We start from the raw sequence: 23,948 nt of genomic DNA, 5'->3' as shown, positions 1-23,948 counted from the left end.
TGATTTTATATGCTTTATTAGGCATTTTCACATTATTATAAAAAGTTGGGAGAGGAGTGATCCTTAATGTGCACCAGACTGCTAGAGGAAATCCATGACACAAAGATACCCTGGTCTAGGTGGAATAACAAAAGTCTGAGTTGGAAGGTTCCCTTCCCTTTTTCCTTTTCCTCCTGTATGTACACTCATTTCCCTGGTTGAGTGTTCTGGTAAAAGTGATGAGGGCAGAGGACAGTGGGCCCATTTCTTTGCTTATGCTTCCCACTGGTTTTGTCTTCAGAAGGCCTGCGCTAGCTCCAGGCTCTTTGGGAAACAGACCTTCCATATATAAGAGGGTTCACAGATCCAGAGTTGGGGAGGACCTCATGGACATAAATGAGCCCAGTCTCCCTTTTTTAAAAATAAGGCAACCAGGACAGCTAGATGGTGCAATGGATAGAGCACCAGCTCTGAAGTCAGGAGGACCTGAGTTCAAATTTGCCTCACTTAACACTTCCTGGCTGTGTGACCCTGGGCAAGTCACTTAACCCCATTGCCTCACCAAAAGAATAAAAATAAAAAATAAGGTAACCAATCAGTGATCCAAGGCAATCCCAATAGACTGGATAGAAAATGCCATCTGCATTCAGAAAAAGAACTGGAAATTGAATGTAAGTCTGTACATGCTATATTCACTTTTTTCTGTTTTGTTTTTCCCTTTTATTCTGATTTTTCTCTTCCTACATGATTCAAAAAAATATTATATATTAAAAATTAATAAAATAAAAAATGAGGTTAAACAAGACTCTGGAGAGCTGTAGAAACTTCCCAGTTCTGTCCCTGCCCAAGTGACCCCCTTCTGGCTGACATCTACATTCTGTCACCGACTTTAAGTCTCTCTGCTTTCCCCCTCTCCATCTTCAAAAAACCCATCTCCACTCTCTGCCAGCCTCTGTCTTCTATGGGTACTGCCTTTTCTCCCCCTCTCTCTTCTCTCAACCTCTTTCCATCTAGCTTCCTACCTCCTTAGTCTATCAGGACTGCTCTCTCCAATGACCTTTCTCAGCCTTTAACGCTGTGGATCACATTTTCTCCTAGTTGTCACTGGGGGCCCACTGGATGGAGTGAGGGGCCTGAGGTCAGGAAGTCCTGAGTTCGAATCAAGCCTCTGAAGCTTATGTGATCCTAGGCAAATCATGTGACCTCTTTGCCTTAGTTTTCTCAACTGTAAAATGGGGAGACTAAGAGCACCTGCCTTGCAGGCTTTTTGTGAGAATCAAATAGGATATTTACTGCATGCCTGGCACATAATAGATGCTATGTCATTGTTTATTGCCCTCCCTCCCTTTGATAATACCCTTTGCTCCAGCTTTTCCAGACCTTACCCACTTACTCCACACCTCTCCTCCAGATCTCATTCCCTTTAACCACTGGTGTCCTACAGGGTTCTGTCCTCATTTCTTTTTCTATATTATTTTGCTTGATAATTCCAGCTCCCAAGGATTTAATAATCATCTTTCTGCTCATGATTCTCAAAACCAATTTTCCTGCCACAGTCTTCCTGCTAACCTCCAATCTCAGATGTCCACATCTCAGTGGATGTTCACTTTGCCCAAAATCCTCTTCCCCCCACCCGTTCCCTGTTACTGTCAAGGGCATTCCCTCAGACCTCATCCTGAGTCTCCTGGACTCCTAGAAGTCTCAACTGCTCCCACCCACCCCCATAATGTAATCCTTTGCCAAGGCCTTCCAGTTTCATTTTTGCCCATCTCTTGAATTTGCCCCCTTTTCTCTGGCACTGCCAGTTCCCTGGTGCAGGGGCTTCCTTACCCTTCTCCCACCTGAACTGTCAAGTAGTCTTTCTTTTGGAACCCCTGTAAGGTATACAATAACCTGGAATTTTCTGCTTTTAATGTGTGTGTAGAGTGGGGAGAAGATGGAACCAGAGCTCTCCCAGGTATTCAGAAGGACCTGGCCTGATGTCCCAGCTCCTCACCTCCTGTTTTACTCCTCACTCCCCCATACACCTTTTGGGAAGCGGGGCCTGGAGAAGGGATAGGAACAAGTGCTGAGCTTTGATCTGTGGAGCAGAATGGCGGTCATAGTCGTTTTCCTCTCGGAGGAGATGCTGGATTCTTTGTTTCCCTGCTTCACCAAGGAGAACCTTCAGGTTTTTCCCCCGAGGGGTGAAAAGTCCCTTGGGAGCAGAGGAAGCGGAACAAAACAAAGGGCTGGCAGCAGGTCGAGTTCCTGAGCTTAGTCTTGCTCTCTGGAAGTCTGGCCTGGCCTGGTCCAGCATCTCCGGCTCTGGCAGATGAAAGAAATCTATAATCATAGGATCAAAAGTCCAGCAAAAATGTTTCCTCATACCTGTTGGATGCACAATTTTCACATGGTATGGAAGAGAGGGTGTTGGGCTGAGAGACCTTTCTAGTAATGGCATTCATATAGTGCCTTAAACTTTGCAAAACATGGTCCAGATCTTATGCCCATATTAACCTTAACTCATTTTACCAGTGAAGAAAAATGGAAATCTGAACTCAGGTTTTCCTGATTCAAATCTATTCACTATGTACACCCAGGTGCTTCTGGAAAGAATGGAAACCTAGGGTCCACTCCCTCCCCACAATGTAAAGAGGGCAGCAAGAGGAACTGTCCATTCTGCATTTGAGAGTCTTAACAGGGGTCCTCAAACTTTTTAAACAGGGAGCCAGTTCACTGTCCCTCAGACTGTTGGAGGGTCGGACTATAGTAAAAATAAAAACTTGTGGGCCTTTAAATAAACTTCATAGCCCTGGATGAGGGGGATAAACGTCCTCGGAGCTGCCACATCTGGCCCGCGGGCCGTAATTTGAGGACCCCTGGGATCTAGAACATCGTCTGAGCTTGGGGTGTTTTAAGCTCCCTTCTCTCTCAGACTGAGGAGAGGGCTCATAGGTTATTTGAAGAGTTCCACCTCTAGCAGTTCCCTACTCCTTTAACCTGTCCCTGAGTGTGTATGAGGGGGTGGGGATAGTATCCCTCCCTCCCTGCTGTGTCACAGCCAGTCCCCATCAAGGAGAAGGAACTCTTTGCAGGGAACTGTAAAGCCTTCTGCTAGCCCTTTCCACCAGGTTTTCAGCATGCAGGAGGTATGGAGGTAGAAAAAGATACTTTTTAAAATAATACTTTCGATCCAATAGCTAGCTAAACTGAGATCGGACTGGTATTTGAAATTGTTCTCACACTAAAGCTAATACTTGATCTTTGTATCATCCCTTGAGTAATTATGCTTCATTAAATGCCTGCTATATATGTCAGCTATCCTTTTAGGAGCTGAAATTCTGGGGTACCTTCCATCTGTGAGTACATTGTGATTCTTGAGTTGAGACACCTGGGATTGCCAACTACTTATCTGTGGATCTCAGGGGAGGCAAGACTCTTCAGGCATCTGTAAAAGGAGAGGGTTAGTTGTGCTTTAATGTGGATCCCTCTCCTCTCTAAAGCAAATCACTGGCTATCTCACAGATTGTTTCAGGGTTTGGTTTTGTATTCCTAAAAGCCTTGAATATGGTAGATTATGAAAGATGTTGAATGTAATTATACAGGGTTGTTAATATTAATATATGAATAGTTAATTCCTTGTAAATATAGCACAGTATGACAATAGAGGATTATCCTTAGGGTCAGGGAGAGCTGATAGGTTCAAGGCCTGCTTCTGACATCAAATAATCATTAAGTCATGTCACTTCTTAGTCCCCAGAGTAACCTTTTTTTTTTTTTGCACTTACTAGTATTTTTTTCCCCAATTACATATAAAAATATTTTTCAAAATTTGTTTTTGTAACATGTTGAGTTCCAAATTTTTCTTCTTCCCTTCCCATCTCCAGAAGACAGCAAGGAATCTGATATGGGCTTTGCATGTATAATCATGTTAAACATTTCTGTATTAGTCATATTGTAAAAGAGGAATCAAAATGAAAGGGGAAAACCCCAAGAAAGAAAAAAAAAAACTTTAAAAAGGGAAAATAATGTGCTTCAATCTGCATTCAGTCTCTAATTCTTTATGTGTGGATGACATTTTCCATCACAAGTGTTTTGAAATTGTATTGCTCAGAATTGCGTTTATCAGCTGATCATTGCATGTTGTTGTTATTATGTACAATGTTCTCCTGGTTCTGTTCACTCAGTATTCTAGTTTTTTTCTGAAATCATTTATCCATTGTATTCATATGCCACAACTTGTTCAGCCATTCCTCAGTTGATGGGCATTTCCAATTTCCAGTTTTTTGCCACTACAGAAAGAGCTAATATAAATATTCTTGTATGTGTGGATCCTTTTTCCTTTCCAGGCAACTTTTAAAACTTAAGTTTGAGAGGAGTTGCTGATCTTCATTGTTGAGAGAACACTAATGGAATCATATGGCAGGAACAAAGTCCCAAAGGTTATAATTTCTCCATAGCATTTTTAGGAGTATGGGTGGAAAGGTTGGCATCGAGCCTATAATGATATTTTTTCTCCTTAAAGAAGAGATTGTTTTGAGAAAAATGAATCAGTTATCCAGGACCTTACTACCCTACTGGAGCAGTAAACAACCATAGCAATACTCCCAAAAGTACAAATCTAGGGCCAGGAGGAAAGGGATTTTCATGTGATTTTGAACCTTTGAGATCATTATGTTGTGTAACCGCTTCAGTTTACAGAAGAGGAAACAAGAGGCTTACAAATGGACCAGCTTGCCACCACCTACTTTCAGGTGACCACACATCTAGGGCTTCCACTTGTTTCCAGCACACCAAACACTGTCCTGTAGGAACAAAGCCTGGTATTAGTCGGGGTGGGGAGTGGAGTGGGGCTAAGTGGAAGGAGGGGGCCAGTGCCTTGGGATGGGTAGCAGGACAGAAAAGGATGATTTGGGTTCTTCTATTCATTCCTCTGAAATATTCTTTCCAATTTAATACAATACACATGCTGAGTGCTTAGTGTATAAGAAGTACTAGGGATGAGCTTATGAATTCATGAGGGTATGGGGTGAGAAGGGATACAACATGTAAACGGGTTGTCTTCATATGATTCGAGCAGTGAGACCTGCCAACTATGGGAGTCCAGAAAGATTTCCAATAGATGTGGCACTTGACTGTAGCCTTAAAGGGAACTAGAGATTTTTTTTTTGTACCCTATATTTTTTTAAGCAATATCGTAGGTAGTTTTCAACATTCATGCCTGCAAAAGCTTATGTTCCAAATTTTTACCCTCCTGTAGACAGCAAGTAATCTATGTTAAACATGCAATCCTTTTAAACATTTCTACATTTATCATGTTGCCCAAGAAAAGTCAAATCTAAAGGGGAGGGGGGGGAAGCAAGCAAAATAACAACAAAGGTGAAAATAGTTCGTTGTGATCCACACTTAGTCCCCATAATCCTCTCTAGAAGCGTATGGTTCAACATCACAAGTCTATTGGAATTGCCCTAAATGATTTCATTGTTGAAAAGAGCCACATCCATCGCAGTTGATCATTATATAATAGGGATTCTAAGAGCCAGAAGTGAGTAGGGTAGATATTGTAGGCATGAGTGGCACATAGGAAATGGAGCACTGAGAAACATGAAGTAATATTGTGATGTTGTGATGGTTGTGATGGCAAAACGGTGCAAAAAAAGAGGAACCCAGAGTCAGATCGTAAAGGGCTTTCAATACAAACTAAAGGAGCTTGTATCTTAAGATTGAAGTTCCTCACCTGATATCTCAACTTTTAAAAATCATTTTGATAATTATTTCAACATAATTGGTTTCCTTTGTAATTTTATGCATTTGAAAACATGATTCTGAGGAATCTAGAGGCTTTGCCAGACTTGCAAAGGCATCTGTTATCCCTCGAAGGTTTCTAAGGTTAGACTTGTATTTTAGGAGAATATCTTGGCAGCTATATCTAGGATGAATGATTAAAGACATGCTGGAATTTCAGAGACTAATTAGGAGATTGTTCTCATAGGCCACTCATGGAGTGAACTAGGGTGAAGAGTAGGAGAAGAAATATGAGAGAGATTAGAATAGAATAGGGAAGATGGACTGGGCATTTGAACCCAGTTTTGAATGCAAGTTCCTTTAACAAAAAGGGAAATTTGGAGGAAGAATGCATTGAACAGGCATGGGGAATTTTCATTTTAGATATATGTCGTGTCTATGGGCCTTCAGGATGGTGATGGAGAGATAAACTATGTGTTGTTAGTTCTCTTCATAGAAATGCTCAAGAGCCTCATAGATCTTGATTTAATCATGTGAAGAGAATGATAAGAGAGAAAAGAAGAGCCCAATACAGAACCTTGGAAAAAACATCACCACCTAGTTTGTATGCAAGAGACAGATAACCTAGTAAGAAACTTGAGTGGAAGCTCATATAAAAAGTGAAGTAACAGCAAAATCCAAAATCCCAGACATTATACAAAGTGCACAAGTCATTAAGGATGTTAGCAATCAAAAAAGCTCTGCAACCTTGCCAAAAGCGGTCATCTGAGTGATGGAAGTGGAAGTGAATGGGAGGTGGAAGTAAGTTGAAACAAATGAGTAAAGAAACTTTCCAGGAGTTTTTCTGTGAAAGAAAGAAAACAATTATTTAAGGGGATGATAGGGTTAAAGTTTCTTTTGTTTTTTTAAGGATGTAGGATTCAAAGGGGGAGCTAATAAAGACTGAAGATTAGGAATAGACTGAGGGGAGGGAGGTTCCTTCAAAGGGACAAATCTCAGAAGGTTTTCATTAGCATGGAAAAGAATCATCTCTAAGTCACAGACTGGAACAAAAGCGAGGGAATGATTTTGAGGGTTTTGAGACAATAGACTTGAAAACTGAATTGAATTTTAGTTCATGCATGATCACCTCTTTTCTCAGTAAAACTGGAGGCTGGAAATTTAAATGATTATTATTCCAATCTTGGTACAGTAGGACATAATGAAAGATGGGGAGGGAGACTGCCTGCTAGAACCTTCATTGCCCATGCAAAGTACAGCTGGGTCACACCGACTGCTGGGTTTACTTAACCTTTTATTTCTCTTTGTTCTATGCTGTCAGAGTGGATCGATGGGTCTGAAGTCGACTTAAGACCTGAGTGCAAATTCAACCTCAGATTCCTTTCTAGCTGTGGGACCAGGGGCAAGTCACTTCTCAAATTTGTAAAATGGGGATAATAATGACGCCTACTTCCCAGCGTTGAGAGATCAAATGAGAACAATAATTGTACATAAATGCCATAGTGACTGGCGCAGAGTAAGCACATATAAATTTTAACAGATTATTTTTATTGGATGCCAATTAGTGCTAGACTCTCGGAAACGGTCCCAGCCCAAAGTGTCTCTTACCAAAGTGGGATTTCAGTGCAGGGGAGGGAGGGACGACATCCAGAAATGACTATGTTGTAAATAAAAAGCGTCAATAAACTTTTCTTTTTAAAAAAAAAAGGGGGGTGGGGAGGATTGAGATCTTCTGCAGAGAGTGAGTTTGGAAGAAGCGCCGTGGGAACTGGCAATAGCTCTTCTGGGGAAACCTTGCTACAGGGGAGTGAAAGTGCTCCAGGTCACGCACCAAGTGCCGGGGAGGCTGTTCAGATCCTCAGCCTTGGACTCTGCGCTCCGCGTGGGTGGGCACGAGTGGGCCAGGGAACTCGGCGCCCGGGACAGAAGCTGAGAAGCCTGGTAGTCTAGAGGGGCTGCCGTACCCTAGGGTCTTCCCGGCCCACGCGTGATCTGGGCCAGCCTCGTACGGGAGGCCGCGGAGTCGGGGAACTTCCCGAAAGGCGTTGTGGCGTTGCTGGGGCGCGGATTCCCGAGTGTCACGGTCATTGGTCGGGGCGTGTCTCCACGTGACCGGCTACCCTCCGGCGTTCCTAAGAGCGGGGACATTGCGGACCGGGCTGCGGAATGGAGAAAGCGCAGGCGAAGCTGGAGCTGCAGCCCGAGGGGGAGCAGGACCCGGAGGCGGAGGCAGCGGCCCGGGCACTGCTCACCGATCTCTACCAATTCACCATGGCCGTGGCCTACTGGCGGGCGGGCCGGGCCCGGGAGCCCGCGGAGTTCGAGCTCTTCTTTCGTCGCTGCCCCTTCGGCTCGTCCTTCGCTCTGGCCGCGGGGCTGCGGGACTGCATGCGCTTCTTGCGCACCTTCCGCCTCCGCCCGGCAGGTACCGCCGCTTCGGGCCCGACGCAGAGCCTGACTCGGACCCGGACCCTGGCTCTGCCTCTGGCCCTGACCCTGGCCCCGGCCCTACTTCTCTGCCCGGTTCAGCTTCGGTCCCCAATTCAGACTCCTTGTTGCGTCCCAGCCCCACTGCCCGCAGACCCTGCATGCGCTCCTGCCCAAACTCCCAGGGGATTCCCACCCCGCCCCAGTCCCAGATCCGGACCCTGCATGCGTCCCGCTCCAGGCCCACGTTCAGACCCCGGCACGGCTACAAGTTCGGTGCCCGCTAGAGTCGCAGGTTCCGCCCCTGCATGTTCGGACCCCAGCTTCGGACCCTGAGGCTCCCACCGCAGATCCAGCGCTAGTTTAAATCCTAGATTCCAGATCAGGTCCAAACCTCTCCCCGTCCTCTAGACGCAAGCTGTAGCCTCTGCCCCTAGAACCCTGAGACGGGGGTGGATGGCTGTGGAGAGGACAGAGTGTAAGGAATTAGGAACGGTGTGTCGGCGGCGAACTTTGAGGGAAGGCCTGCGGGGGTGGTGGTGCTGGTGGTGGGTGTAAATTATTCCGTCATCTCGAGTTCCCGCGGGAAAACGCAAATACTTCCCGCCTTGAAATGAGTCTCAGTTTCCCCTTCTGTAAAAACGAGGCTGTTGGACTTTATGGGTTCTAAAGTCTCCAGAGATTAGTCTTATTAATTAATTGCTTTGTGAGTCTTGGGTCTGGCCTCTTTGGGTGAGAGGCAGAGTTCGCTCAGTATTGGGAAAGATTAAGTGGGATGTGACGGGATAGGAGGGGTGGGGGGGAGGAGAAATCGCAACTGGCTTCGTGATTGGTTAGGAGTGAATTTGGGCTTGGGAGTTGGGACCTAAACTCAGAGTCCAAAGAGCCCCAGGGGTGTGAAGCCCTAGATAGTCCGAGTTGAAATTCAAACTGAAAACCAGACTCTTTAGCTCAGCTCTGGAGATACCAAGAAAGGCCAAAAAACAAAACAAAACCAAAAAACAAATATTTCCTGCCCTTAAGGGGCTCATAGTCTAATGGGGACTATTCCCCTAATGGGGGAAGGGGGGGTTTACATCCTACTAACAACTGCGTACAAACAAGATAGAGAAGGGAATGAATTAGCAGAGGGGAAGGTCCAACTGGCATTTAGGGAGACCAGACCTCGTAGAAAGTGGGATTTTAGCTGGTTATGGGGCCAGGAGATGGAGATGAAAATCGAGAGAATTTCAGGTATGGGGACAGCAAGTGAGAATGCCTGGAGTTGAGGGTTGGATTGTTAGAGGAACAGGAAAAAATTATATTGGATCAAAAAGTATGGTGCAAGAGAACTGAAGAGTTAGGAGGGAAGCAGTTATCAAAGGCTTTAAATGTCAAACTGGATTTTGTATTTATCTTATCCTGGAAGTAAAAAGGAAGCACTGCACTTTATTAAATGGAGAAGTGAGGGGGAGAAATCGACGATCAGACCTGAGCTTCAGGGAAATTAATTTGTCTACTGAGTAGATTATGGACTGAAGTGGAGAGAGACTTGAGGCAGGGAAATCAACCAGAATTTTGCAGTAGTCCTGATATGTAAGGTCACATTTGTGTCAGAAGACAGAAGGACCCATATAGTTCCAAATGCTAGAATCCATAGGATTTGGCAAGAAATTGGACATTGGGGAAGGTATGGGGGGAGTGAGAGAAAGTAAGGAGTTAAAGAATGAAAACCAGTTTATGAGTCTGGGTGATTGGAAGGATAAGAAATTAAGGAGAAGATGAATGTAGTGTCACTAAATATTGAGTGGAAAATGTTTTGGGTGCTTCAGTTGGTAGGAAGTTGGATTGAAAAATTAGAAGTCTGTTGCAAGGAAAATACTTTATCAGTTTAAGTTTTCTAAGAACAATATCATAGGTAATTATTATCCTAGAGGTAAGTGATTGCCAAACCCAGAATTAATGGGGTGGGGAGGTAGAGGTGGGGTGGAGAGGGAGGACCACAATTAGTAATTAGGTAGAGGAGGATTCGGTCTCTGAATCCAAGGAGCAATCTCAGGTGGGGAAAGATCTGGTCCTTAGGTCATCAGAGCTGAAGAAAAATGAGAAAGTAGTGAAAAAGTCAATCCTTGACCAAAAGAGCAAGGATCCTTTTGATCAATCAACAAGCATTTATTAAGTGCCTATGCATATTCAGCATATGCAGGATTAAAGAGAATGAGGTGGTTAAATTGTGAAGTCCCACCCAGACTTTGTGGCTGAGTCCAGGAATAGGAGTCAGGAAAGGCTTCTTGCAGGTGATGCTTGAGTTTAGACTTGAAGGAAATAAAAGATCCTAACAGGCATATTGAGGAAGGATCAATCTTATTCCAGGCCGAAGAACTTGACCTTGTGACAAGAAAATAGTAGATGAAGCTCTGTGTAGGAGAACAAAAGGGCAATGTGGGCAGGGGACTACTGTATAAGGAAGCATGTCAAACAAATGAGTTTATATTTTATTCCTAAAGACACTAGGGAGCCCCTGGTGGGAATCGAGAAGGAGAGTGATGAACAAACCTGTACTTAATGACAATTTCTTTGGCTGATGGGTAGAGAATGGATTGGAGAAGGCAGCAGGGAGGCCAATAAGAGGAGTCTTCTCAAAGCCACAGGGAGCTCGGTGAGACCTAAGGTTCTTCACTGGGGAGTGTTTTCAGCCTCAGATTAACTGTGGGACCTTGGGCAAATGAGCTTCAATTTCCTCATATGTAAGATAAGTAGTAATAGGATCCAACTCCCAGGATTGTGAGCATAAAATGAGATAATATTATGAATGCTTTGCAGCTATGTAAAGCCTAGCTAGTTATTATTTTTTATTTGTTTAGTATTTTATTTTCTCCCAGTTTCATGTAAAATCAATTTTTAACATTTGTTTTTAAAACCGAGTTCCAAATTCTCTGCCTTCCTCCCCCCTCTACCTCTACTGAGAAGACAAGCAGTTTACAATAGGTTATACATGTGTAGTCATGCAAAACATTTCCATAATGTCATGTTGTGAAAGAAAATATAGGTCAAAAATGAAAAAAACAATCCTCAAGAAAAATAAAGTTTAAAAAGTATGTTTCAATCTCAATTCAAACACCACAAGTTCTTTTTCTGGGGATGGATAGTCTTTTTCATTTTAAGTTCTTCAGAATTATCTTGAATCATTGTATTGCTGAGAATAGCTAAGTCATTTGTAGCTATTCCTCTTACAACACTGCTGTTACTTTGTATATGGAACATTTCATTTTGTATAAGCTTATGCAAGTCTTTCCAGATTTTTTTGAGAGCATCTTGCTCATCATTTCTTTTCCTTTAATTTTATGTTTCAGTCTGTATTCAGACACAATGAGATTGTTCTCTAGATATGGATAGGATTTTTCATCATAAGTTCTTCAGAGTAGTCTTGGATCACTGGATTGCTGACAAGTGTCTCCCTCAATATCCCCTTTCTTTCATCACCCTCCCACCTTCCTGTGGTTATAAGGAAATTTTTACATTCCTACATGGGAAGATAACTCCTAATTACTTTCCTAAATAGATTTCTATACCCATAGTGAGTCTGTATATTATTTCCTCTTTGCTGATCATCATTTCTTATAGCACAATAATATTCCATTATAATCACATATCACAATTTGCTTAGCCATTCCATGAGTTGATGGGAATCCCCTCAGTTCTCAATTTTTTGGTCCTAGAAAAGAGCTGCAACAAATATTTTTGCATATATAGGCCCTTTTCCTTTTTTTTTAATCTTTTGAGATACAGACCTAGTGATATTGCTAGGTCAAAGAATATGCATGGTTTTATAATCCTATGTTCTACAGAATTGTTTAATTAGTTCACAATTTCACCAACAGTGCATTCAAGTCTCATTTTTCCCACTTCCTCTCCAACATTTTTATTTTCTTTTTCTAGCCTATTAACCAATCTAATAACTATGAGGTAGTACCTCAGAATTGTTTTAATTTGCATTAGTAAGGAGAGCACATTTTCATGTGGCTATAGATAGTCTTGATTACTTCATGCAAAATCTGTTCATATGTTTTGATTATTTATCAATTGGTGAATGAATCTTATTTTTGTCAATTTGACTTGGTTTTCTATATACCTGAGAAATAAGGTCCTTATCAGAAAAATTATTTTCACAGTTACTTTTGCTAACTGCATTTCCCTCCATCCTATTCCCTGTCTCCTATCATTTATTCTATTTTTTCCACTCTTCTTTCACCCTGTACCGCCTCAAAAGTGTTTTTTTTTTTAAACTACTGTCTCTCCCATCTCCCAATCTGCCCTCCTTTCTCTCTCTGTCTCCATCTCTGTCTCTCTGTCTTTCTGTCAATTCTGAAGAGAGTATGGTTTGCTCATTCCCCTTCACCTCCCCCACCTTGCGCAATAAAGGCTTTTTCTTTCCTCTTTTATGTGAGAAACTTTAACCCATTCTATCTCTCCCTTTCCCTTTACCCCAGTATATTCCTCTCTAACCCCTTAATTAATATTAACCCTTCAAATGCAACTCACATTCATGTCCTCTGTCAATATATACTCTTAACTGCCCTAATAATGAGAAAGTAATTAGGAGTTATTAGTATCACCTTCCCATGTAGGAATGTAAGAATTTCCTTATGATTTCCCTTTTCTGTTTACTTTTTTATGCTTTTTTTTTGGTCTTGTATTTGAAGTCAGATTTTTTTTTTTTTAATTCAGTTTTGGTCTCTTCATTAAAAATGCTTGAAAGTCCTTTATTTTATTAAATATTCATTTCCGCCTTAAGGATTATACTCAGTTTTGATGATAGGTAAGTAATTTTTGGTTGCAATCCTAGCTCCTTTGCCCTCTGGAATTATCATATTCCAAGCCCTCCCTTTTTTTTTTTTTTTTTTTTTTTTTTTGCTGAGGCAATTGGGGTTAAGTGACTTGCCCTGGGTCACACAGCTAGGAAGTATCAAAGTGTCTGAAATCAGATTTGAACTCAGGTCCTCCTGAATCCAGGACTGGTGCCTCTATCCACTGCGCCATCTAGCTGCCCCTGCCCTCCCTTTCTTAAATATTGAAACTGCTCATCGTGTGTTATCCTGACTGGTTCCACAGTACTTGAATTGTTTCTTTCGGGGTGCTTGCAGTATTTTTTTTTCTTGATCTGAGAGTTCTGAAATTTGGCTATAATATTCCTGGGAATTCAGGAGGTGATTGATGAATTCTTTCAATTTCTATGATTGATGAATTCTTTCAATTTCTATTTTACCCTCTGGTCCTAGAATATCAGAACAGTCTTCTTTGAAAATTTCTTGAAAATTTCTAGGCTCTTTTTTGATTATGGCTTTCAGGTAGTCCAGTAATTTTTAAATTATCTAATTGTATTTTCTGGATCAGTTCTTAAGGTCATTTGTTTTTCCAGTAGGTTCTTTTTTTGATCATGACTTTCAGGTAGCCCAATTATTTTTTAAATTATCTAATTATCGCTTCTGGATCTGTTCTCCAAGTTATTTTTTGTTTGATTGTTTCTTGATTTTTCATAACATCATTAGTTTCCATTTATTCATTTCTAATTTTTGCAGGATCATTTTCTTCAGTGAGTTTTTGTACCTGTTGCATTTGATTAATTCTACTTTTAAAGGAATTGTTTTCTTCAGTGAATTTTTATGCCTTTTTTCCATTTGTCCAGTTCTGCTTTTTAGGACATTCTTCTCTCTCTTTTTTTTTTATTTCTTTTTATCATTTAGCCTAGTCTATTTTGCAAGATGTTATTTTCTTCAGATGTGAGTGTGCTCTTTACTAAGCTCATGACTCTTTTTTCATGTTTTTCATCCACAACTCTCATTTCTCCTCCCAATTTTTCCTCTACCTCTCTTACTTGATTTTCAAAAACCTTTTTGAGCCCTACCATAGCTAGTCCAATTCATATTTTTCTTGAAGACTTAGGATGCAGGAACTTTGATCTATCTACTGAGTGTGTTTTGAGCTTTCTTATCATCATAGCAACTTTCTATATCAGAATTTCTCCCGTTGTTTGTTTGCTTATTTTCCCAGTCTATTTCTTGACTTTTAACTCTTTTTTAAAGTGGGCTCTGCTTCTGGGGTGGAGGGTGCATTGTTCCAAGCTTCAGTAGTTTTGTGCAGCTTTTTTCAGGGACCTGTAAGTTTTCAGGTCTTGCAACATGGAATGATCCAAGAAGTGTGTTTACTGCTCTCCTAGCCTGTTCTCTGTTCTCTAATCACAAGCACTCTTTTCTGCCCTTAAACTATGATGAAGGTCCCTGCTCCTTCATACCTCTGGTGTGCTAGTGACCCTCCTAACCCTGGCACTGCCATCTGGAACTGGAACCCAGATCTGAGTGTTCTGCCTCAGTGTTAGCCAAGAACCCCTGTAGTCTTCTGACCAGTTGTGCAACCCCTACCTTGTATGGGCCACTGCTCCCACTGCTCATTCAGTGGCTGCTCCTGCTCCTGGTTGCTGGGTCTGGGGTCTCTCCTGGACTGCTTTTCCTGCCAACCCTCTAAGTTGTCTTGGACTGGAAAATTGTTTCCCTCTGTCTTTTTATGGATTCTGCCACTCTAGAATTTGTTTAGAGTCATTATTTAAAGGGCTTTGGAGGGGTTTGGGGGAGAGCTAAGCCACGTCCCTGCCTTTACCATCCTAGATCTGCCTCCTAGCTATTTATTATTGTCATCTTTAAGGCTCTGATGTGGGAGAGAAGGTCAGACCAGGAACTAGGTCTCAACTAGAGGCTCTTGGCCCTGCCGTGGAAAAGTTGTCATCCTATATACCATGCCCGTAATTACACACACACACCCCTGTATGCCCCCTTACCCTCTGCTCCCTACAGATATAAAGTACTTGGCCTCCGTGCTCCCACCAGACACGGACCCTGAATTCTTTGAATACCTGCAGGGACTGGACTGCTCTGGGGTGACGATTCGGGCACAGCCTGAGGGCTCCCTCGCCTTTGCCCATGTGAGTGTGTGCAGCCCTGGATTGGGTGGGGGAAGGCAGGAGAAGGTAACCAAGGACTCACAGTCCTAGCTCAGGGCTCTGATGGGGCCGTGTCATCTCCATGCTCCAGGTACCGCTGCTCTGCGTGTCTGGGCCTCTCCTCCTGGTGCAGATCCTGGAGACCCCCTTGCTCTGCCTCATCAATTACGCCAGGTGGGGACTGAGGAGACGGACCAGGGCCTCCCTGAGAGCGGGAGGGCCAGGGGAGAGTGGGAGACATGCTGCCCACTCACGCTTCCTTGCCTCCTCCAGCCTCGTGGCCACTAACGCAGCTCGGCTGCGCCTGATTGCGGGGCCGGAGAAGCGGCTGCTAGAGATGGGGCTTCGTCGGGCGCAGGGTCCAGATGGCGGTCTCACCGCCTCCACCTACAGCTACCTGGGCGGTGAGGACCCGTTGCCCCACTCTCCCCAGCCATGCTTTAGAGCCCCCAGCTGTATCCCCATTCCACTGTCCCTCCCCAGGCTCTGATCCTTGCTGCTAGGCTAGAATCCTAGAACTCAACGTCCGGAAGAACCTCAGAGTGGGCCTGGTCCCACCTGCTTATTTTACAAATGACAGACCTGAAACTCCTCTAGTGCTTTGGAGCCTCTTCCTGTACTCAGTCCCCTCCCCAAACCTCAGTACTTGGGAAGCAGCCCAGCCCTGGGGGAAGACCCGTTCAGGTGCTGCCTCTGAGATCTTGCTGGTGTGATCTTGGAGAAGTCATTTAGTTCCATTAGGTCTCTGTAAAATGAGGGAGTTGGACTAGATTGTCTAAAGCCCCTTCCGGCTTTGGTCGGCGATCCGCCACTAAGGGGGCAGGGCCCTGTTTTTGTAGGGATCCCCCCAGATGCCTTCCCTAGCCTCTGCTTGCTTCCCTTGCTTCCATCCTGGCATGGCTCCGGCTCTTCCCTGACCCATTCTCCTGCCCCTGCCCCGGCTCAGGCTTTGACAGCAGCAGTAACGTGTTGGCCGGGCAGCTGAGAGGAGTACCTGTGGCTGGCACCCTGGCTCACTCCTTCGTCACCTCCTTCTCTGGCTCCGAGCAGCCCCATGCCCCGGTCAGTGTAGTCACCAAAGAGGTGTGGGAGGTTTGGGGGGAGCCTCTAAACGTCGGGTCCCCGGGCTCTTTCCCTTTGTTTAAAGCTCAGCCTCACTTCCAATTCTCCTCCCAAGTCCATCCTCTGAAGCCCCATTTCCTTTCTAGTCCCTGAACCCATCTCTTGTCCCAGCCCCACTTCCTTTGCCCTTCCCCTCAGCCCTGGCCCTTCCCCAGCTCCATTTACTAGTGAGAAAACTGAGACCAAAAGGAGGAGGGATTTGTCCAAAGTTACACAGTGAATCAGAGCAAGAGCCCCAGGCTCCCAACCTGTAACCCCATAGTCTGTCCCCCTGCCATTCTGGGCTCCCCATCTCTCCAGAAACGCAATTTCCTGATCCTCAATCTCCCCTGCCTGTTGTCCCCCAGATGCTGGCTCCAGCATCTGGGCAAGGTCTGCCCAGGGACCTTTCCACTCTTGCCAAGTCTTGGCTAGGCAAAGTGTGTGAGTGCCTGGGCCTGAGGGCAGAAGAGACTCACCCAGGAGAACGGGCTGCCTTCGTGGCCTACGCCCTGGCTTTCCCCAAAGCCTTCCAGGGGCTGCTGGACTCCTATAGTGTCATGCGGTGAGCCGGGCAGCTTGGGGGCTGGAAGAGGAGGGGGGCCTCCTCAGCAGCAGGGCATCCAGGGAATGACGGCCTCCTTCTCTTCCCTTACCCCCAGGAGTGGCCTTCCCAATTTCCTGGCCGTGGCTTTGGCCCTGGCAGAGCTGGGTTACCGGGCGGTGGGCGTGCGCCTGGACAGCGGAGATCTCCTGCAACAGGCCTGGGAAATCCGAAGCATTTTCCGCAAGTGTGCCTCCCGGTGAGCCCTACCCTTCGAAGGGGGACCTCACTGCAGTTGTGGGGAGGGGAGTCGGGAAAAGGACAGACCTCTGGGAAGAAGGCAGGACTTCTACAGTAGGGTTAATGAGAGAGAAGACTTATGGGGATTGGAGGGGGCTTTTAATGGGAAGAAAGACTGGGGGCAGGGAGTGAGATGGCTTGTAGAGACTTATCTCAATGAGGGAAGAGGTCTCTGTGGTGAGGCAACAAGTAAGATATGTGAGGAGACAGGCAAGAGAATGGAGGCAAGGAGGAGCGGACCTGCCCCACACAGTGAAGGGTAGGCCAGAGGAAGGGGAAAGTATCCTGAATGTGGGAGTCTTTTTTCCATCAATAGCCTCTCAGTGAAATGAAAATTTTAAAAAGGCATTTATTATGCTCTTATTCTGTCATTAATAAGCCTTATTGCCAAGCACTGTGGTAAGTGTTGGGTACATTTACAAATGCTGAAGCAGCCCTTGCCCTCTAGGAAATTATCTCTAAGCAGCTGGTGGCACAGTGGATAGAGGGGAATCCGAAAGACCTAAGTTCAAATCTGTCCTATTTGTGTGCTGGGCAAGTCATTTAATCTCTGCCTCAGTTTCCTCAATAATAGTCTTATCCATCAGTGTTGTGAGGATCCCAGGAGAACATCTTTAAGGCACTGAGCACTATTCCTGAAGCAATAGCTGATTATTCTTTTTCTTCCCCCATTCTAATGGAGGAAACAACCCATAAGGAGGGGAGTGGTTGCTGGGAAGGATTGTTTTGGTTTGGGCTAATGAGTGGAGCCATAGAATAGAAAGCCACATAGTAGTCATGATCACTCACTGTCCCCCTTTTACAGGTGAGGAAAGTTGGACAAACTTTTTAGTTTCTTGCCCAGGGTAATGCAGTTAGTAAGCGTCCAGAGCCAGATGTGAGCTCGGCTTCCCAGCACTCCGGCCCCTGCCTCAGTATTTCACCTGGGAGTTAGTCAGGAAGGAGAGAGTCTGGTGGTGTAGGATGACAGCTCAGGGAAGAGAGCTGCAAGATATTTCTGAGAGATTTTCTCTTCAAGCCTCCTTATTTCACAAATGAGGAAGGGAAGGTCCTGAGGGAAAAGAACCAGCCCAAAGTCACCCAGATTGGGGCACATCCTTGTTTCAGAAACTCTGGGGTCCTACTCTGGTCTGTTCCAAGGAGGGAGAGGCTCATGGTCTTGTGTTTCCTCCCCTGAAGTTTCCAGGTGCCCTGGCTGGAGGCTGTGTCCATCGCAGTGAGCAACAACATAGACGAGAAGGTGCTGACCCGGCTGGCCCGGAAGGTCTGTGAGGGAGTGGGAGCAGTGGGCAGTGGAGGGGGGTACAAGGCTGGCCGGACCCTGGCCAGACAGAGGCTTGCTGGTGGTAGCATGGTGATCCAGGGGGGCAGGAGCCAGGGGGAGGTGGGATAGGACTTAGAATCCAGTGAGATTTCTTTTTTCTTTTTTTCCCCTCCTTTCCATGGTTTCTCCCTTTTGCTCTGATTTTTCTCCCCCAACAAGATTCCTAAAGCAATGTGTATTAAAAACAAATAAACCACGGATAGAGCACCAGCCCTGAAGTCTGGAGGACCCGAGTTAAAATCTGGTCTCAGACACTTAACACTTCCTGGCTGTGGGACCCTGGGCAAGTCACTTAACTCCAGTTGTCTCAGCCAAAAAAAAAAAAAAAAAAGGCTCCAGTGAGGGAGGAGGGCCTGGGTGGGGGCTGCCTCAGGCCCAAGGGCTCTCGTTACTCCTCTCCTTCTTCTGCAGGACAGCGAGGTGAATCTCATTGGCATTGGCACCAGTGTAGTCACGTGTCCCCTCCAGCCGTCCCTGGGCTGTGTCTACAAGGTCAGGGAGGGGGGCAGGAAGGGGAGGGGGGCAGGAAGGGGAGTCGTGGAGGGGAGCACAGGTGGCCGGAGATGGGGATGCAGGGTCAGTGTTGCCCCATGCTCGCAGCTGGTGTCTGTGAGGGGACAGCCGTGTCGGAAGCTGACCGAGGACTCGGAGAAGCAGACACTGCCGGGGACAAAGGCGGCGTTCCGGCTCTACGACCCAGAAGGTGAAGGTCCCCCCCCGCCCCCCTGCCTCCCCTCCTCGCTCTCCCGCTTCTGGACCTCCTTCCCCATCCTGTGACACAGAAAATACAGACTCTGCAGAGAAGGCAGAAAACTGCGTCCCTCCCCGGGGACGTGGGTCAGGTCAGCACCCCGTTCCTCAAACACAATGCAGGACATGGACTGGAAGACCTCACACTTCCTTCTGAGTAGCTCAGTCCTGTGACCGGCGGTCCCCGAGGTTTGCCCCTGCCTCTGCCTAACGTCCAGGCAGGGGAGGGAAATACCGGCCTGTCTCCCCATTCTGAAATTGTCTCTCAGGAGCCCCAATTCTGGACCTGCTGCAGCTGGAGGAGGAGCCAGCGCCCCGGGCCGGGCAAGAGCTCAGGGTGTGGCCCCTGGATGTCTCAGGAGGGGACTGCAGAAGCCTGACCCTCACTCCTGCCTCCTTGGAGCCACTGCTCAGAGTCTACTTCCACCTGGGACAGGTGACCCTGAAACAAGAGCCTCATCCCTGCCCCTGCCCCAGATCTGGGCTTAGGGCACTCTTTCTCAGCCCTCCACTGTCACGGTTCTTTTTCTTGTCTCTTGGGGCCAGACTTTCCAATAGCCTTTGCTCTTGGGCTTTGCTCTCTGGGCCTGTTTCCACGTTCTCATTCTTTTGCCCCAAGAACTGAAGCCTTTCTCTGCTCCCTTCTTTCTGTCCCCAGGTGTGTGAACCCATTCCCTCCCTGGCTGAGTCTCGCACTTTGGCACAGAAGTCCCTGGGCTGCCTCAGCCCATCTCACAAGCGACTGGAGCATCCTGAGCCCTACCAGGTGTGTGACCCCCTCTGGGGAAGGTCTCAGGGAGTGAGGGAGGTTCCCCATTCCCTCTTCCCCCCAGTCTGTCACTTAGATGCGAGATTCCACCCTCCCATTCCCTTCCGGGCCCCTAGAAGTTGGCGTAAGGGGAGCTGGTCTGCTCCTGTCTGGTCTTGAGCTACATTTCTCCTCATTCCTCTCCTAGGTAGCACTTTCTGAGAAGTTGCACGCCTTGCTGAAGGGCCTGGTCCAGAGCAACCAGGAAGGCCCCTGAGGTTGGAAAGGAGCTTATCGCTCCATCTGTCTGCTTTGTCTGAGTCCCAGAGGTCTCTGGGGAATGGGGGCGGAGGGAGAGCATCTCCCCTTGAACGCCCTCTGCAAAGCCACATTAAAGTTTTGGTTCTCTTTGATGGATGGAGGCTCCAATTCATTGCTAAAGGGGAAGGGTTCTCACCTGATGTTCCATGAGGCAGACGGAGGAGGAGCTTCGGAATTGCCTGGGAACATGCCCAGAAACCTTATCCAAACCCATCCCTGTGCCCATATCCCCCCCTTCAATTTCCCTGAAGAAAGAAAGGGTCATCCCACCTTCTATTGAGCTTCTTCCCACCCTCCCTGGCCCTTGTGACATAAACACAGACTAATGTCCTCGAGACAGGATGAGGTGAGGGCAGAGGGATTTGTCTGGTCAATAAGAACCCATTTACCTGGGTATATTGTGAAAGTGGGGGCTATAACCAAGGAATAGCTGCTGGGCGATGGGGTCAGGGGAGAAACTCTTTGGAACTTAGCTTTTTAAAGGACAGAGGAAAGGAGGGACAAAGTAGGAAAAAGAAAGATGAAACAAATTGGTGGTGGGAAAAGAGAGCAAAGAAAGTAGGTATTGAGCTGGGAGCAGGAAGTGAGCAGCTGATCCCAGTGATGGAAATGGGTAATCCAGAGATGGTGAGGAGTTTGCCTTAGTTGCAGATTGTAGACAGCTTTAAATATCAGGAGAAGTACTTCAGAGTTGATTGAATGGGCAACAGGGATCCACTGAGGGGAGAGAGAGAACAAAAGGGTACCCAACATATTAAGAATATTAGGGAGTCTGAGACATTTATCTAGGAAACTGAAACATCATTTAGAAGAGTAAGAGGGAGACAGATTTAATGTCAGAGAATCTGGATTCAAAGAACCTTCACTTATTACCCATGTAATCTAGAGCAAGACTACTTTTTCAGGACTTTCTCTTCTCATCTGTTAAAAAAAAAAAAAAAGAAAAAAGAAAAGAAAAAAAAAAGATAAGTATTTTCCAGCTTTAAATTCATGATCCTCTAACTTTTTAAATAGGGGCCCAGTTCACTGTCCCCAGACTGTTGGAAGGCCGGACTATAGTAAAAACAAAACCTTTGTTTTGTGGGCCTTTAAATAAAGAAACTTCATAGCCCTGGGTGAGGGGGATAAACGTCCTCAGTTGCTGCATCTGGCCCGCCAGAGTCATTTAAAGACCCCTGCGTCTAATGTCTCTTTTGTCATGAATTAGAACAACCTTGTTAAGTCAAATTGTTAAGCATATAAGTGCCCACTATGTGCTAGGTGTTGTGCCCTTAAGAAACCACATCTAATGGAGAAGATCCTGGGGATGTAGGTGGTACAATGGATAGAATGACAGGCCTAAAGTTTCCCGAGTTCAAATGTAGCCTCAGACATTTACGTTGAAGTCACTTGACTCCGTCGGCCTCAGTTTCCTCATCTGTAAAATGAGCTGGATAAAGAAATGGTAACCAGTCTCCCCCAAAGTCCCCAAATTACCACCTTCTGACACCATTGAGACAACTGAACAATAATTAAAATGGGGGAGACAAAAGCAAACAATTATATGCAAACAAGCAGTGTAGGGGATAAATCAGAGATTGTCTCAGAGGAAAGTCACTAGGCATTAAGCAGGGGATCCAGGAAAGGCTTCTTACAGAAGGTGGAATTTTAGCAGACCTGAAGGAAGCCAGGAATCAGAGGCAAGGAGGGGGAACATTCCAGGCAACCGAAAACCTACAGATAATACATGTAGCTTGGAGATGGGGAGTTATTCAAAAAACAGCCAAGAACCAGTATTTCCCAAGGTACCTAAATTGCAATGGATCGTGAGAAGTTTGTGCTTATTTTACAGGATATGGGGAAATACTAGAACCTTTAGCTGTGACAGTGACTAATAGAGAATCTCATTATTTCCTGAAGTTTTCCCTTATATTGAGATGGAGTTAGTCTCTTTTCTTCTAGTTATGTCTTATAGAGTCACACAAGTCCAATATTTATAACACAATCCTTTTGATTCCAAGATTGTGAGTCTTCATTAAGCCTTCAAACGCTTGAAGTTAGTGATCACATTAATCATCTCTAGTCCCTTCAACCATCCCTCTGGTTCCTTTACTATAGTGATCATTGAGTGAAATGGGAAACTGAGGACTTCTCAGAATAATAACTTTGGTTAATTCAAGACTTAGAAAAGGGTCTTTTTAATCATTAGACTCCGGAAGAAGAGCAAAGATTTACTCTTCCAGCAGAAAAAGTATTTAAGAGATAACCCCTTAACCTTTACTCAACTGCTTAGCGAAAAAACCTGACTGTTTAGTGACCTGGAGATATCCAAGAAGCCTCCTACCTGGGCTTCCCTATCTGTTGATTAAAAAAAGCCTGAAGTAAAATAGACCAAATCTCTTTAGTAATTTAGAAACCTTTAATCCCTCTTGCTTAATTGATTATTAACCTTTGAAGCAAAATCAGACCCCTTTTTCTTAATAACATTTTGAAACATTTATTACTTAACCAAGAACCTGGTACCACAAAAAGCCCGCCTATATTCCAAAGACAAAATAAGGAATAAAGATTGAGTTTGCCAATGATTTTAAAAGAATTAACAGGATATGGGTGGGCAAAGAGTTTCTGTAAACCTTGATTATATAACTATCCCCATTACTTCTGTAAAATTGGCTTTCCTTTAAGGAATAAAGATTGAGTTTGCCAATGATTTTAAAAGAATTAACAGGATATGGGTGGGCAAAGAGTTTCTGTAAACCTTGATTATATAACTATCCCCATTACTTCTGTAAAATTGGCTTTCCTTGGAGGGGATGCGGGAAAACTGGAACATTGATGCATTGTTGGTGGAGTTGTGAACGAATCCAACCATTTTGGAGAGTAGTCTGGAACTATGCTCAAAAAGTTATCAAACTGTGCATACCCTTTGATCCAGCAGTGTTACTACTGGGATTATATCCCAAAGAGATTATAAAGAAGGGAAAGGGACCTGTATGTGCACGAATGTTTGTGGCAGCCCTTTTTGTAGTGGCTAAAAACTGGAAACTGAATGGATGTCCATCAGTTGGAGAATGGCTGAATAAATTGTGGTATATGAATATTATGGAATATTACTGTTCTGTAAGAAATGACCAACAGGATGATTTCAGAAAGGCCTGGAGAGACTTACACGAACTGATGCTGAGTGAAATGAGCAGGACCAGGAGATCATTATATACTTCAACAACAATACTATATGATGACCAGTTCTGATGGACCTGGCCATCCTCAGCAACGAGATCAACCAAATCATTTCTAATGGAGCAGTAATGAACTGAACTAGCTATGCCCAGAAAAAGAACTCTGGGAGATGACTAAAAACCATTACATTGAATTCCCAATCCCTATATTTATGCACACCTGCATTTTTGATTTCCTTCACAAGCTAATTGTACAATATTTCAGAGTCTGATTCTTTTTGTACAGCAAAATAACGTTTTGGTCATGTATACTTATTGTGTATCTAATTTATATTTTAATATATTTAACATCTACTGGTCATCCTGCCATCTAGGGGAGGGGGTGGGGGAGTAAGAGGTAAAAAATTGGAACAAGAGGTTTGGCAATTGTTAATGCTGTAAAGTTACCCATGCATATATCCTGTAAATAAAAGGCTATTAAAAAAAAAAAAGTAAAATTGGCTTTCCCTGATCCATAGTTTATAATGAAGGGACTGACTGACCTGATTCTCTCAAGAATCAAAATAAAGAAACTTTCTGTTTTGCACCATGCCTTT

General features: G+C 44.9%; 1 protein-coding gene across 1 annotated transcript; it reads left to right on the top strand.

Moving 5' to 3' along the window:
• The first annotated feature begins 7,487 nt into the window (after positions 1–7,487).
• Positions 7,488–20,286, top strand: NAPRT (nicotinate phosphoribosyltransferase). The gene is made up of 13 exons (XM_031947324.1): positions 7,488–8,131; positions 14,961–15,088; positions 15,198–15,280; positions 15,380–15,510; positions 16,053–16,168; positions 16,576–16,772; positions 16,870–17,010; positions 18,231–18,315; positions 18,787–18,867; positions 18,976–19,078; positions 19,395–19,561; positions 19,784–19,891; positions 20,082–20,286. The coding sequence occupies exons 1-13, from the start codon at positions 7,873–7,875 to the stop codon at positions 20,148–20,150; spliced, it is 1,668 nt and encodes a 555-aa protein (XP_031803184.1). The 5' UTR covers positions 7,488–7,872; the 3' UTR covers positions 20,151–20,286.
• Positions 20,287–23,948: the final 3,662 nt, after the last annotated feature.

This window comes from Sarcophilus harrisii, chromosome 1 (genome assembly GCF_902635505.1).
Source record: "Sarcophilus harrisii chromosome 1, mSarHar1.11, whole genome shotgun sequence".
Taxonomy (NCBI): Eukaryota; Metazoa; Chordata; class Mammalia; order Dasyuromorphia; family Dasyuridae; genus Sarcophilus; species Sarcophilus harrisii.
The sequence above is the reverse complement of the archived record's forward strand: the minus strand, read 5'-3'. Positions and strand labels throughout refer to the sequence as shown.